This window comes from Cololabis saira, chromosome 6 (assembly GCF_033807715.1).
Source record: "Cololabis saira isolate AMF1-May2022 chromosome 6, fColSai1.1, whole genome shotgun sequence".
Classification (NCBI taxonomy): Eukaryota; Metazoa; Chordata; class Actinopteri; order Beloniformes; family Belonidae; genus Cololabis; species Cololabis saira.
The window spans coordinates 16,808,733-16,822,372 of NC_084592.1; the positions used below are offsets into that span (position 1 = coordinate 16,808,733).

A 13,640-nucleotide genomic window follows, 5' to 3' on the forward strand; every position below is an offset into this window, starting at 1 on the left:
GTGTAGAGGGACATTGTACATTGATCATTTTAAAATGAAAATGTATCCAATTGTAGCCAAAAGGCTAATTTGCATTGGCAGTCCCCCTGCAAGACTCAGTAAGATACAAGCATCATTACACGACACACAATATCAACAACCATTAACAATCGCACAACACTGCAATTGTTAATACAATAAACGATTAATGATCACAGATTTGGGACGTTTTAAGCCATTCCTTGAGATTTCCCTTAAAGGAAGAGTATGAGGGACAATCTCTTATTGTAGATGGAAGGCTGTTGCAGATTTTCCCGCTTACAACAGATAACACATTCATCCCAAAGGTGGTTCGTCTATGGAGTATCTCACAGTCACCTCTGTTTTGCAGTGGCGATTGATGGCGGGGGATTCGTTGGCGCAGTCCTGCCCCCATGTACGGTTTCACTGGCTTACACTAGCTATGCAGTTGTAACAAAGACGGCAGATGCATCAAGGCCAGAGATGTCCATTGGTGTTGACGGTTTTATCACGTACGAGTGAGTTCTGGGTTTCCCTCGTCCGATAAAGCCCCTCACCCCCCTCTCAATTTTTAAATTTCTGGACGACACCTCCGTGTTGCTAAATGAAAGTCAGCATCAACAGTCGCATCTCCCCGTCACGCATACTTGGCATTCACACCCTCATCCGATTACACGTGCAACTGTAGCGTGCCCGGGCGCGCCTCCCGCCGCCTCGCCTCCCCGCCAGGTTTCAGGCCACGCTAGCGTCTTGTTTGGTGCGAGTACGCTCTCAGGCTACTGTCCTCTGATTGGACGAGTCCCCGCAGACTTCCCGGTGAAGGTATTCGTGAGCAGCTCCGTGTTTTGGGAAGAATCAGGGCCCAAAGCTATCTTTCTGACCTTGCAGTTGCACGCTGGCGCGGCTCTCTGGGCTCGGTGAGTCAGTGAAATTCACCGCTTTTGTTGCTCCGTCTTCTGCTGACACCGTAAAAAGTATTTATGGCGAGCGTACACCGGTCGGGTTATGTGCCGTTCATGTTTCAGCACATTTGTCAGAACAACACAGGAGGAGAGATTCAAACACAGTGTGACTGTACCTTGTGTGTGGTGGATTCTGGGTAGTTTGGGGGGGGGGGGGGTCGCCAGTGTGGGGTTTCAAGCCACCTCGAGTCTACCCAGTGTTCCTGCAGTGGAGGGTAGCTGTTGTTAAGTAATTGCCACAAAAGTGCAATAAACATCCTAATGAGGCCTTTATTCCCAGCAGGGAGGCTCATGATGGACTCATTAGTGTTTGTTTGGTGTTTTCTTTTCTTTTTTTGTCCTCAGTCGTAACAAATGCTTCTCTCGTAAACTATAATAAACAATAATCTGGCATTTTATATGTAATCTGGGTTGAAATCTTTAATATCATTCTTGTTTGTTTGTTTTTTGTTTGTTTTTTTACAACATTTTCCTTTGTTTTTAGCAGCTGATTGATTAAAATGACCAAAAGCAAAATCTCTCAAATTTGTCTCAAATATTCCCTAAAAGATGAATAAACCGGATGGAGTTGAGCATATTTTGCATGTGTCGGATAAACAGCTTTTAAACGTTTGCATTTTGTTAAGCTGAAGGTGTTGAAGCTGCTTGGCGTTTCTAAGCCGGCGCACGGCGTTGGATTTCTCTTAACCTTCGCTGTATGGCAGGATTCATATTGCTATAGCAACCTCAGACATGAGGATTACACGTTACGTGGTTGGTGCAGGTCGCTCGCAGCATGTCCGCCGTCTTTAGTTGTGGTGTGATCTCATGCTCGCCCCTTGATGTGCTTTCGGATTTGGGCTTTTTGTGAAGCGCCGCACAGTTAATGTGATTCCCTTTAAATCTCAGTTTATTGTAGTTTTGAGTGAATGAAGCAGGTCTACTGTAAATCCATTGCAGCCGGTTATCTCTTGACTGTGGATAACCTGGGGAGGCGGTTTCAGGGGAGCCTCCCGGTCCTGCGAGGCCCTTTTTGTTTGGCCGAAGGAGGCCGGGGTGCTACGGGACCCGCGCTAACGGCTGGTGCCATCATGAGCCCATCTGAAGCAGGAATTACTGCAGCTGCCCTGCACCGATGGGACCCGGGCCCCTCCGGGCGGCCGGTTAATTACATTTCCAGTTGTTTGGTGTGTAGCTGCGACTGCCCCGAGAGCGGCGGCTGCTGGCTTTGATGTGGCCGGCCCTTCCTGGCCTCGTATGCAAGCTAATTAGCTGAAGAGAAACATGCTGACTGTGGTCAAAACAGGCTGCGGCGGCCGAGGCGGGTGGTGTTTTTTTTTATTTTGTCTTTTGGAGGACGGCAGCAGCAGTGAGGTGTTACTTTTCACCCTGGGATGTGATTGGTACGAGTTGAACCATCAAGATATTCCTAATGCTGCAGTTTTGGGGTTGTAATCGAACCCTCCACACTGCAAAGCTGCCATCTGAAAGAATATACGGAGGTGAAGGAGTGAATAATTCACGGCGGGTAACGCGTTCAACCCCCCCTGGCTCGGTGCCCGCTCGTAATTGGGACGAGGCTATTCTCTGCCCATTTCGTCGGCCTCTCTTGTTGCTATGCTACCAGATGAAGTCTTGAGTGGGCCTGGACACGGCTCGGTGTGAAAGTTGGACAACTCCGCCGTCTTCGCAGCTGACGCCACCCTTCACATGCAGGAAATGGTTTTCAGAACGTGCATGTCTGAACTCATTCCCAGGTTCTAGCTGCCTCCTCCTCGGCTCTTGTTCCTCGCCTCCTCCCTCCCTCCCTCCCTCCGCGGCGGTGAGTTTCCTCCACGGTCCCCGATGGATGGTGGACACATCATTTACTGCTTGAGTGCGGAGGTGGCTGCGTGTCTGAAGGGCCGCCGTCACCGAGGCATCGGCCAGAAACCGATCCAGACACACGGGAGAGACTCTGAATGCTTAGATTCTGTAATAACCATCGACTGAAAGGTTAAGTAACTCCGGCGTCGCCGGAGTCGACACCAATCAAGCATCAACTGGGACGAAAACCCCAGAGAGCATGAGCTGACGGAGGCCTGGAGTCGGTGCTGCACACGAACACATCCCCGGGTACACGTCAGGACAGGCGATGCTCGTATCTTTACTGGACGCTTTAAATGCCACACAAGTCAATAAAGATGCTTTTCCCTTTTGTTATGTCAAAGCACCGACCTAAAAGTTCCCCCGATCAACGTTGTAACACATGTTTATTTCTCATTTCAGGAGTGAGCTCAGCCTTCCAGCGTACCTCCTCCCTCTCATCAGGCTAAGATGAGTATTACCAGTGACGAGGTGAATTTCCTGGTTTACAGATACCTCCAAGAATCAGGTTCGTCTCCTTTTTATGTGAAAAATCAATTATTATAGATATGACGGTTGACGTGCATGTTATCGTAGTGCACATGTGATTAACACGCTTCCTAAAGACAAAGCATAGTTAATATATAATTAAACAGTATTCTTATTTGGACTAAGATGATAAACGATCAACTCTTCTGTGATTTAAATGCTTTTCATTGATAAAAGTCGTATCTGTTGCATTTTATTACTGTTTTTTTATTGCAGAAAACCATGTTTTTGCTAGATTTGGTGCCGGCAGGCGTTTAATTACACCCCGAAATGCAGAGCTGCGATGGGGGTTAGATGCTTAATCGCTGCTGGCTTTGTTTGGATCAGAGCAGAATATTCATGCGGCTGTTTCCGTGCACATGCTGCGCACGGTGTTTTGTTTGCAGGTTTCTCCCACTCAGCATTCACCTTCGGGATCGAGAGCCACATCAGCCAGTCCAACATCAACGGGACGCTAGTGCCCCCTGCAGCCCTCATCTCCATCCTGCAGAAGGGGCTCCAGTATGTGGAGGCCGAGATCAGCATTAACGAGGTGAAGGCCGAGAGCTGCCGCTACGGGTTTCTGTGGCTTAATGATACAAGGGCGAACTTTGATCTCCGTGTCGACACACGAAGGTAGCTTCAAGTGATTTTCACGCTGCGTACTTCACCCTCGCCAGGAGCTCTGACGCAACATCAGAAGCGCAGGAGACTGTCAGTTAAGAGGCTGTTTCCACCTCTGTTTCAAGACACTAGTCACTACTTGTGCTTGACGTTCTTCAATGGCTCTGTTATAGGATACATTTTAAAATTGTTATTTGTTTTTAAATCTTTTCATGGTGTTGCATCATGTCTGAAATGAGAGAAACACAGGAAAACACACAACGGGCTTGGGATCTGCAAGAGAGAAAACAAACAAACAGGCAGAGACGCAAACACCTTGCGCCGTCTTGCACCTTCTTACATCTCAGGTCATTTAAATGTCCATAAAGCTTCTCTTAGGTGAACTGACCAACTCCCTCTAACAGTTCCCCCCTCCAGGCTGAAGAGCAGGGGTGACCGGGCCTTTGCAGCACCGGTCCTGGCTCTGGCTCTGGACCGAGCTGCTGCTGCACACACGCCCGGCTCCTTATGGCTGTTTTTAAATCTCATCTTAAAACTCATTTTTATTCACTAGCATTTAACTCACCATGATTGTTTTCTTTTATTTGTGTTTTCTGTTTTACGTTGTCCTGTTTTCCTTTCGCTTGTCCAGCACTTTGGTCAACTAAACTTTTTTCTTTCTACTTGTTAACTCCCTTCAGTCGGTCTTTGTCATCTGATTTGGGTTCTCGTCACACTGAAAGACCCAGGCATCTGAAATCGTGTCTCTTATCTATTTATTTTCAACACCAGGTGTAACATTATGCTGTAAATGGCGCAGTATTCTTCCACTTTAATGATTCCTCGGAAATATTAGTACAGTGCATTCAGCAGTCTTTTATATTTGACAGTAAAAACAGTGTTTCTAACATGTTATTTTCCTGCGTTTATCAGGCTACTTAAATTAATCAAACATTTACCTGTAATTATGCTCATGGTTTATTTTTCTCATTTTTGTAATTGTAAGATTTTTATGAAATTATTATGATACAAATTTGTCTTTGTATTTTAGATTTCATAATACTGTGAACCTTTAATGACGCTTGCTGCTTTTTTTTTACTTTTACTTTCTTTCTACAGGACTGTCTCAGAAAATTAGAATATTGTGATAAAGTTCTTTATTTTCTGTAATGCAATTAAAAAAACAAAAATGTCATACATTCTGGATTCATTACAAATCAACTGAAATATTGCAAGCCTTTTATTATTTTAATATAGCTGATTATGGCTTACAGTTTAAGATTAAGATTCCCAGAATATTCAAATTTTAGATAGGATATTTGAGTTTTTCTTAAGCTGTAAGCCATGATCAGCAATATTAAAATAATAAAAGGCTTGCAATATTTCAGTTGATTTGTAATGAATCCAGAATGTATGACGTTTTTGTAATTGCATTACAGAAAATCACAATATTCTAATTTTCTGAGACAGTCCTGTAGTTGACCAAGGCAAAAAAATAAGTCAAGGAAACTGTTGATAGATATCTTTATAAATAAACCTGACCTGACTAATTGTGCGTCCCTCCTCCCCCGGCAGGACGGCACCGTCTTCGACGGCCGACCCATCGAGTCGCTGTCGCTCATCGACGCCGTGATGCCGGACGTGGTGCAGACGCGGCAGCAGGCGTTCCGCGACCGGCTGGCCCAGCAGCAGGCCACCTGCACCATGGCGGCCTCCACCTCGGGCCACCAACCAAACGCACCAAAGAACGGCGAGGCCACGGTCAACGGCGAGGAGAACGGCACCCACAACATGAGTAAGTCCCATCCTCCGGAGATGAGCTCCTGATTACTGCCGCTGGAAGTCGGTGATCCAATGACGGGCAAGAATTTACTGCTTTTAGACGATCAGAGCGGCTCATTGGGTCCTTAAAAAATATTTAAAAAGTCTTGAATTCCATTTTGCTAAAATAAGGCCTTTTAAATTCTTAATTTGTCTCCAAGGGTCTTAATCTTTGAATCTTAATTTTAGAGGGAAATTATCAAGTTTTCAATTCATTCAAAAGTTTTCTTACACTTTGAAAAGTTTATTAAATAGTTTTGAGGATAAATACATGTGTTTTCCAGTTGTTAGACATGCGCTTCCTTGACAACGCCTCAGTCAATGTTGCCAGATTGGGTGGGTTTCTGCCCAATTGGGCTTCATTTGACTTTGAGGTGAAAAATATTTAATAATAAAAATAATATATAATAATAATAATAAAACATATTTAGGAGGAATTATTAACGAAAAAGTTGCCATTATGGCAGAGAAAAGTAGAAACGTACACAATAAACTCACTGATATTATGTTTGCGTTAATCTACTCAATTTAATTGTAGTCTTTGTTTGCAGCCTGAACTTTTTTTGGTTTCATTTGCTTATGAATTGAAATTTATTCCGCATTTAATAATTGACGGTTTTAACATGGAGAATGGCTGATTGGGGCTGGTTTTTGATTATTTACGCGGGTTTTACATCGCGTTTGGGCTGGAACATGTCAGATCTTGCAACCTTGACCTCAGCGCTGGATGTCTTTGTTTGAAAATGGTGTTAAAAAGCATTAAATTTACCTTGGTCAAACTTGTACACACCCTGAGGATGTAATCTACGTCAGGATGATTGAATCTGACATCTATGAACGTTCCTCGCAGCCGTGCGCCGTGCACGCTCGGGCTGTTGTGCAGACTGGTGCAGAACCAGTTCAGGTCCCGTTGGGGTGAAACCAGAGAGGTGGAGATCAGGTGGAGGACGACAGAGAGGAATGAGGAGTGGATGTTTGTGTTGGCTCTCATCCAGAGGAATCTGATGAAAGGTGTTGATGGCAGCGGCAGGATGAGGGCGCGACTAGTCGGAGGCTACGAGGACGAGTTTACGGGCCGTAAACGTCAGGTTATTTACGCTTCTCCATATAACTGAGGCAGGATCAGAGGTGTGTGTCAGGTTTATTGTTATTACATTTTTTACTCAGCTCGGCTCGACTCAGCCTGGTTTCTTTTCCATAACAATCCAGCACCTGGAGCAGAGCAATGGAGGTTAAAGCAAAGCTGCTGTAACGTATTTGATTGTGTGATCTAAACGAAGAAGACAACAACACTAAAGATGTAGAACCTGGAGGAGATGATAGATGTGCTGCTGGGTCTGTGGCTCGTGTTCGCTCCTGGTAGATCTGGTCGTTCCTTATCGCCCGTCTAGATCCCTTTTTAATTCTCTCCTCAGCCACCAGGTTTATGAACATCTGCACCTCAGAGTTGGATCACCAAACAGACTTTTGCGCTGCCATTGCTTGTCGAATAAAATGAACCAGAAGCCGCCATCAGAGTCGCTCTTTCGCTGATGTCACATCCTGACTCAGACGTCTGACTCCAACCCCCCGACCAATCCCTGGCCTGTAGTGTGATGACGTCAGATACAGCCGACACAGCAGCTTAGAACCTCGGCAGAATAGTTACAGAAAAAGTATCTACCGTATTTTCCGGAGTACAAGTCGCACCAGCCATAAAATGCATAATAAAGAAGGAAAAAACATACAAGTCGCACTGGAGGATAAGTCGCATTGTTGGGGAAATTTATCTGATTAAATCCAACACCAAGAACAGACATGTCATCTTGAAAGGCAATCTAAAATAAAAACAGAATAGAGGCAACAACAGGCTGAATAATTGTACGGTATGTTTACGTTACATGACATAACTGAGAACATGCCTGGTGTGTTAACATAACATATTAAGAGTTATTCAAATAACTATAACATAAATAACATGCTAATAAGTTTACCAAACCATCTGTATCACTCACAATAACTAAAATCCAATGAAAACTTCATCCTCTGTGTCACTTTTAAACAACTCCGCTAACTCCGGAGGTGGAAGATGCGGTACTTCTCTTATACATACACGTCAGACTCATCGTCAGTTGCAGTTGCACCCTCTTATGGTTTAGTGTGAAAATAACATGTGAAATGATATACCGGTAATAATGTGTTAATAATTTCACACATAAGTTGCTTTCAGAGTATAAGTCGCACCCTCGGCCAAATTATGGAAAAAAAACGCAACCTATAGTCCGGAAAATACGGTACTCGGCACGGGTAGAGTCCTAGTGGGAAAGCGCCAAACTGAGCCGAGCCGGGCTGAGTGGGTACTAGGGATGGGAATTGATACAATTTTTATGATTCCAATTCCATTTTCGATTCTGCTTACCGATTCGGTACTTTAACAATTCCCTTATCGCTTCCCATTTGGAAAAAAAGGACAACAATGAGGCAAATGGCGCCAATATGATAGGGAGTGTTCACTTGTTAATGAGTTACCTGCAGTATTATTAGCCAAGGACATGCTAACATTGCTGATGCTGATGGAAAACGCAACATTCCTTGATCATTATTGCTGCTGTGTGCACAAATGTTTTTGCATGTTGGTGGTATTTTCTCCTTTTGACGAAATATTCACTTAGGAAGTATTGCAAGTTAGCCTGTTGTCGTCTTTTTTACTGAAATATTATTATCATTATTATTATACTTTCGTACATCTGTATCGCTTGGGCGCCATGTCTACTATCGACTGCTGGCTTACGCGCGTAAAGCAACATGCGCAATGACATAGGGCTGGGCGATATGGACCAAAAGTCATATCTCGATATTTTCTAGCTGAATGCCGATACTCGATATATCGATATTTTTTCTGTGCCATAATTGGGGTTTCCCCCAAAGCATTATAGCATAGCATCTCTGTTAGCTTCATTTTTTCTGAGGCAAACCCTTAAAAAAACAGTCAGTTTTAATACAAAGCCTCGTGCCAAATGTCACACAGGTTCCTTTATTAACAGAGGTCTGCACAATATCAAAATGTATAAAACAAATGAAATAAAAATAAACTGCCTGCTTATATAGAATAAAAATGCTTCTTGAATAAATAAAACAAATATCCCTTTCGTGCATAACAATTAAATTAAAATACACTGTGCAATTAATACAATGTAGACAGTAACAGGCAGACTTTTCCACTGAGGTTGACAGTTGCAAATAGTGCAAATAGTGCAAATAACAAAACATTTGTGCAAATCTCAAATAAAACATTCAAGTCAATTCGTCACAAAATAAGCTATATCAAAATCATATATTTTTTTTTTTTTCCCCCCCGGTATAAACGATATTGTCTCGTACCATATCGCGTTTGAAAATATATCGATATATATTAAAATCTCGATATATCGCCCAGCCCTACGATGACGTCATTCATGCTCACTGGAATTGAAAAGGGAATCGTTTGAAAAATATGCAAACGATTCCAAGGAATTGAAACACTGGGAACCGGTTCTGAACAAGAACTGGTTCTAGATTTCCATCCCTAGTTAGTGGAAAAGTGGCACAAGTGTCTGACCCGGGTGGTGTCTCCTCAGATAACCACAGCGAGGCCATGGAGGTGGACGTGGACGTGGAGATTCCGGCCAGCAAAGCCACGGTGCTCCGAGGGCACGAGTCCGAGGTGTTCATCTGTGCCTGGAACCCGGTCAGCGACCTGCTGGCCTCGGGGTGAGTCTCTGCCTGTCCGAACCTCAGGCCGCCCCAATACCCGCCACCGCCGCACCCTACGATGGCTCATACTCCACAATCTTTTCACACGCACACCCCCCTCTGGTGCGTTGGTGTCCGTTTCAGCTCGGGTGACTCGACCGCCCGGATCTGGAACCTCAACGAGAACAGCAACTCCAACTCCACGCAGCTGGTGCTGCGACACTGCATCCGCGAGGGCGGCCAGGACGTCCCCAGCAACAAGGACGTCACCTCGCTAGACTGGAATGTAGGTCCCGGACCGCCGGACCCCCGTCGGTCCGTGTATTTCGCGGCCATCCGTTTTTTGTTTTCAAATGACAAAATAAAAATAGAGAAATAAACCAAAATAATCCGTTCCCCATCTTTTGTTTTGATAATAAAAAACGGAAAACGGATCGTTATCCATTATCCGTTATCCGATTTCATTGATGTGTTTGAAAATCGAAATTGGGAATTAAAACAGCGAGTGGAAAACTCTTTTCTCTATTTCCTATTCGTTTCCAAGGATTTTGAAAACAAGGATTGGACAAATGGGGGGATTGCACATGCGCAGTAATAAATGAAGAAAGTTGTTTCTGGTTCTTTTGTTCATCAGATTGAAAATGAACAGTTTTAGATTTTTTTATGTTGAAACAGAAAATAAATCAAATATGAAACCTGGGAGTGAAACATGAGTTTAATCTGTAATCTGTCTTCACTCCGTCATGAAACTGCAGTGATGTTGTGACAGTCCGTGAGTCTGTGAGCGTCCAATCAATAACATGTACTGAACTCTAACATACTGCCCCCCCGTTGGAAACGAATAGGAAATAGAGGTTTTCCACTCGCTGTTTTAATTCCCAATTTCGATTTTTAAACACATCAATGAAATCGGATAATGGATAATGGATAACGATCTGTTTTCCGTTCCATTTTTTATAAGCAAAACAATAGATGGGAAACGGATTATATCTCTATTTTTATTTTGTCATTTCAAAACAAAAAACCGATGGCCGCGAAGTACATGGACCCCCGTCCCACCATCACACTGCGATCGGCCGACAGACGAGTAACGGATCTCCTCTCTCTCTCTCCGTCCAACAGAGCGACGGGACCCTCCTGGCGACGGGCTCGTACGATGGATTCGCCAGGATATGGACGAAGGACGGTGCGTCTTCCACCGCCGCCGCGCCGGGCGGCCCGTGGCGAACGACGCCACCGGTGACTCATTGTTTTGAGGGGTGTGTTTGATAAATAAATAAATGTTTGTTACTGTGGTTCCTCAGGGAACCTGGCGAGCACCTTGGGGCAGCACAAAGGACCCATATTTGCACTCAAGTGGAACAAGAAGGGCAACAGCATCCTCAGCGCCGGCGTAGATAAGGTGAGAGTTGTTGTTGCCGTAGCAACAGTAAAAAAAGTCAGAAGAAGAAAGTCACTTTTATCCTTTTTACACCGTTGTTACGTATAGTTTATGTTGTGTGTATGTGTCTGTTTATAGTACATTTATTCAGTTTACAGAACACTTGTTCAGTTTCTTTTTTACTGTATTTTTTGATTTTCCATACTTATATTTTATCTTTATCGTTTATTTAGTCTGAGTTCATGTTGTCTGACTTTGAGCTGCTGCAACACACGAATTTCCCCTCTGGGAACAATAAAGGACTATCTTATCTTATATTGTACATTTGTTTTCAGACGACAATCATTTGGGACGCACACACGGGCGAAGCCAAGCAGCAGTTTCCGTTCCACTCAGGTAAGAGTCTTCATCAGACCTGCGGCCGTTTAGACCCGACCACGTTCCCGGTGTACCGAACCTGCGATCACTCCGGCCCCACGACCGTTCCTCCGATGTCGAGCTCTAAAAACGAGCCTCTTGTCTCTAAACAAATGGAGGTGTGAGGTAGGGCTGGGGATCGATTCAAATGTCAAGAATCGATTCGATTCCGATTCTTAAGATCCAGAATCGATTATCAAGATTTGATTCGATTCCGATATTGATTTGGTTTAGTGTTATTAAAACAGTTTTTTGAGCTGTTGCATGAATTATATGACTGTCGTTATGCAAAATATTACTACTAGTATTATATTGAGATTAAACAGCACGTATTGCAGCTAATGATGGTGTAAGGACCAATCAGCTCCCAGAATGCTGATAGAACTGCTTTCAGAAACATCATGTGGGTCAGAATTACCAAACAGATCCAGGGCAAACAGAGACGGATGAAATCGGTTTTATTCTTTCCCACATTCCGTTTTTATTTGTTCCATTTTCGGTCTATTTTGGTTTTAAATTTTTGGGCATTTGGTTTTTATAATTTTTTGCAAATGTAACCCCAAGACAGTATATAAAGTAATGAAATATAGACAATGTATGCAATTATAACCTAACACTTTAATGTTTTCATACCTTTAAACATATTTAAAGGCAAAAACATGGCACCAGTTATTCTCGTGTCCAACAAAACATTCCTTTTTTTGGGATAAACAAAAAAATAACCAAAAGTTGTAATGTAATGATGAAAAAATAAATACATAAATTAAAAAAAAAAAAAAAAAAGAACCCCCCCCCAAAAAAAAAGAAAAAAATCGATCTTTAGACATATGAATCGATTTAGAATTGGGAAATCGATTTTTTTTCAACACAGGTCTAGTGTGAGGTATTGTTGGGTCTTGTGAGGTCTCGTTGGGTCTTATAAGGTCTCGTGAGGTCTCGTTGGGTCTTATAAGGTCTCGTGGCTCACCTGTGGTTTTCTCCCGGCAGCTCCGGCGCTGGACGTGGACTGGCAGAACAACACCACCTTCGCCTCCTGCAGCACCGACATGTGCATCCACGTGTGTCGCCTGGGCAGCGACCGGCCGCTGAAGACCTTCCAGGGCCACACGGTGAGCAGCCGTCCGGGGTCCAACCCCCAACCTCACGCCGGACCCGCCCGCTGTACCAGCCTCCTAACCAGCGCTTTTATTTCCCCCCCAGAACGAAGTCAACGCCATCAAGTGGGACCCGTCGGGTATGCTGCTGGCCTCCTGCTCGGACGACATGACCCTGAAGGTAGGACCGTTTCTGACGGGCGGGGGGGACCGCGGGGGGCGGAGCTCCGGATTAACCTCCTCCGTTGTCTCGCCCAGATCTGGAGCATGAAGCAGGACTCGTGCGTCCACGACCTCCAGGCTCACAGTAAAGAGATCTACACTATCAAGTGGAGCCCCACGGGGCCGAGCACCAGCAACCCCAACGCCAACATCATGCTCGCCAGGTACGGAGCCACGCAGGTCGCACGTGTTTCACTTTAGTCTAGTCTTTGGGTCAAGCTATTATTTTAGTTTTTATTAGTTTTAGTCACGTTCATACTCCTTTTTAGTCGTGTCAAGTTTCAGTCGACTAAAAGTCTGAGCATTTTAGTCTTTATACTGTAGTGGATAGTCTATTAAAGGAAAAATTATATTTCTTCCAAAGATTACTTTATTGTTTTTTCTTCATTCTTAGTTGATTTTAAGAGGATTATGAACCTTAAGGGGCAGACAGACACGCCATAATAATTTTCTTCTTTAAAAACCCAACATAAATGATATTTATTTTATCCAATTTGCATTTTTATTTTTGTTCATTTCATTAAACTTATACTTTTTTAACTTCGATATTCCCTGTGTTATGTTGTGGTTGACTCCTGATTATATCTTTCCCTTCTTCTGACTGTTAGTCAGAATTGTCCAAGATCATTTTAGTCTAGTTTTAGTCAAAGATTATATTTAGCCAAACCCATTTTACAATTCAAACAAGGTTATCTTATCATTATATTATTGTTACCTTATAGACTCAAGAATACATTCATTCCAGATACAGAAGACTCTAATTTGAGTTTACAACATATTTATTTTTCCGCATTTCTCCCCATCTTTTTCGACGACACATTGTTTTCTTTTCCACGTCTATGTAGGAAAGTGTATCCAAAGATGGTCTTTTCTTCTTCTTCCTCCCCCAGAGCAGATCCCCACGTTTCTCTATGTAACTTTGTTTTTAATTGAAGTGAACCTAGAGTTCTGCGTTAACGGCATCAGCCTCTAACTCTGCAGCTGCATCTCCTGGATCTGATTCCCGTAACCCAGCAGCAGAACTAAATCAGAGGAAACTACTGAAAACATGGAGATTAAGGATCTTTGTTAGAACAT

At 43.7% G+C, this 13,640-nt stretch overlaps 1 protein-coding gene across 2 annotated transcripts in view; it reads left to right on the top strand.

Moving 5' to 3' along the window:
* tbl1x (transducin beta like 1 X-linked) overlaps window positions 1–13,640 on the top strand; it is a 34,892-nt gene that overhangs the window by 16,734 nt on the left and 4,518 nt on the right. For both annotated transcript variants that reach the window (XM_061723390.1, XM_061723391.1), the window contains exons 3-13: window positions 3,210–3,315; window positions 3,722–3,867; window positions 5,493–5,712; window positions 9,335–9,467; window positions 9,594–9,735; window positions 10,572–10,635; window positions 10,754–10,851; window positions 11,166–11,226; window positions 12,235–12,356; window positions 12,448–12,522; window positions 12,600–12,727. In XM_061723390.1, the coding sequence (XP_061579374.1) occupies window positions 3,258–3,315; window positions 3,722–3,867; window positions 5,493–5,712; window positions 9,335–9,467; window positions 9,594–9,735; window positions 10,572–10,635; window positions 10,754–10,851; window positions 11,166–11,226; window positions 12,235–12,356; window positions 12,448–12,522; window positions 12,600–12,727 (1,247 nt within the window). In that variant the 5' untranslated portion in view covers window positions 3,210–3,257. The remainder of the gene's footprint in view (window positions 1–3,209; window positions 3,316–3,721; window positions 3,868–5,492; window positions 5,713–9,334; window positions 9,468–9,593; window positions 9,736–10,571; window positions 10,636–10,753; window positions 10,852–11,165; window positions 11,227–12,234; window positions 12,357–12,447; window positions 12,523–12,599; window positions 12,728–13,640) is intronic.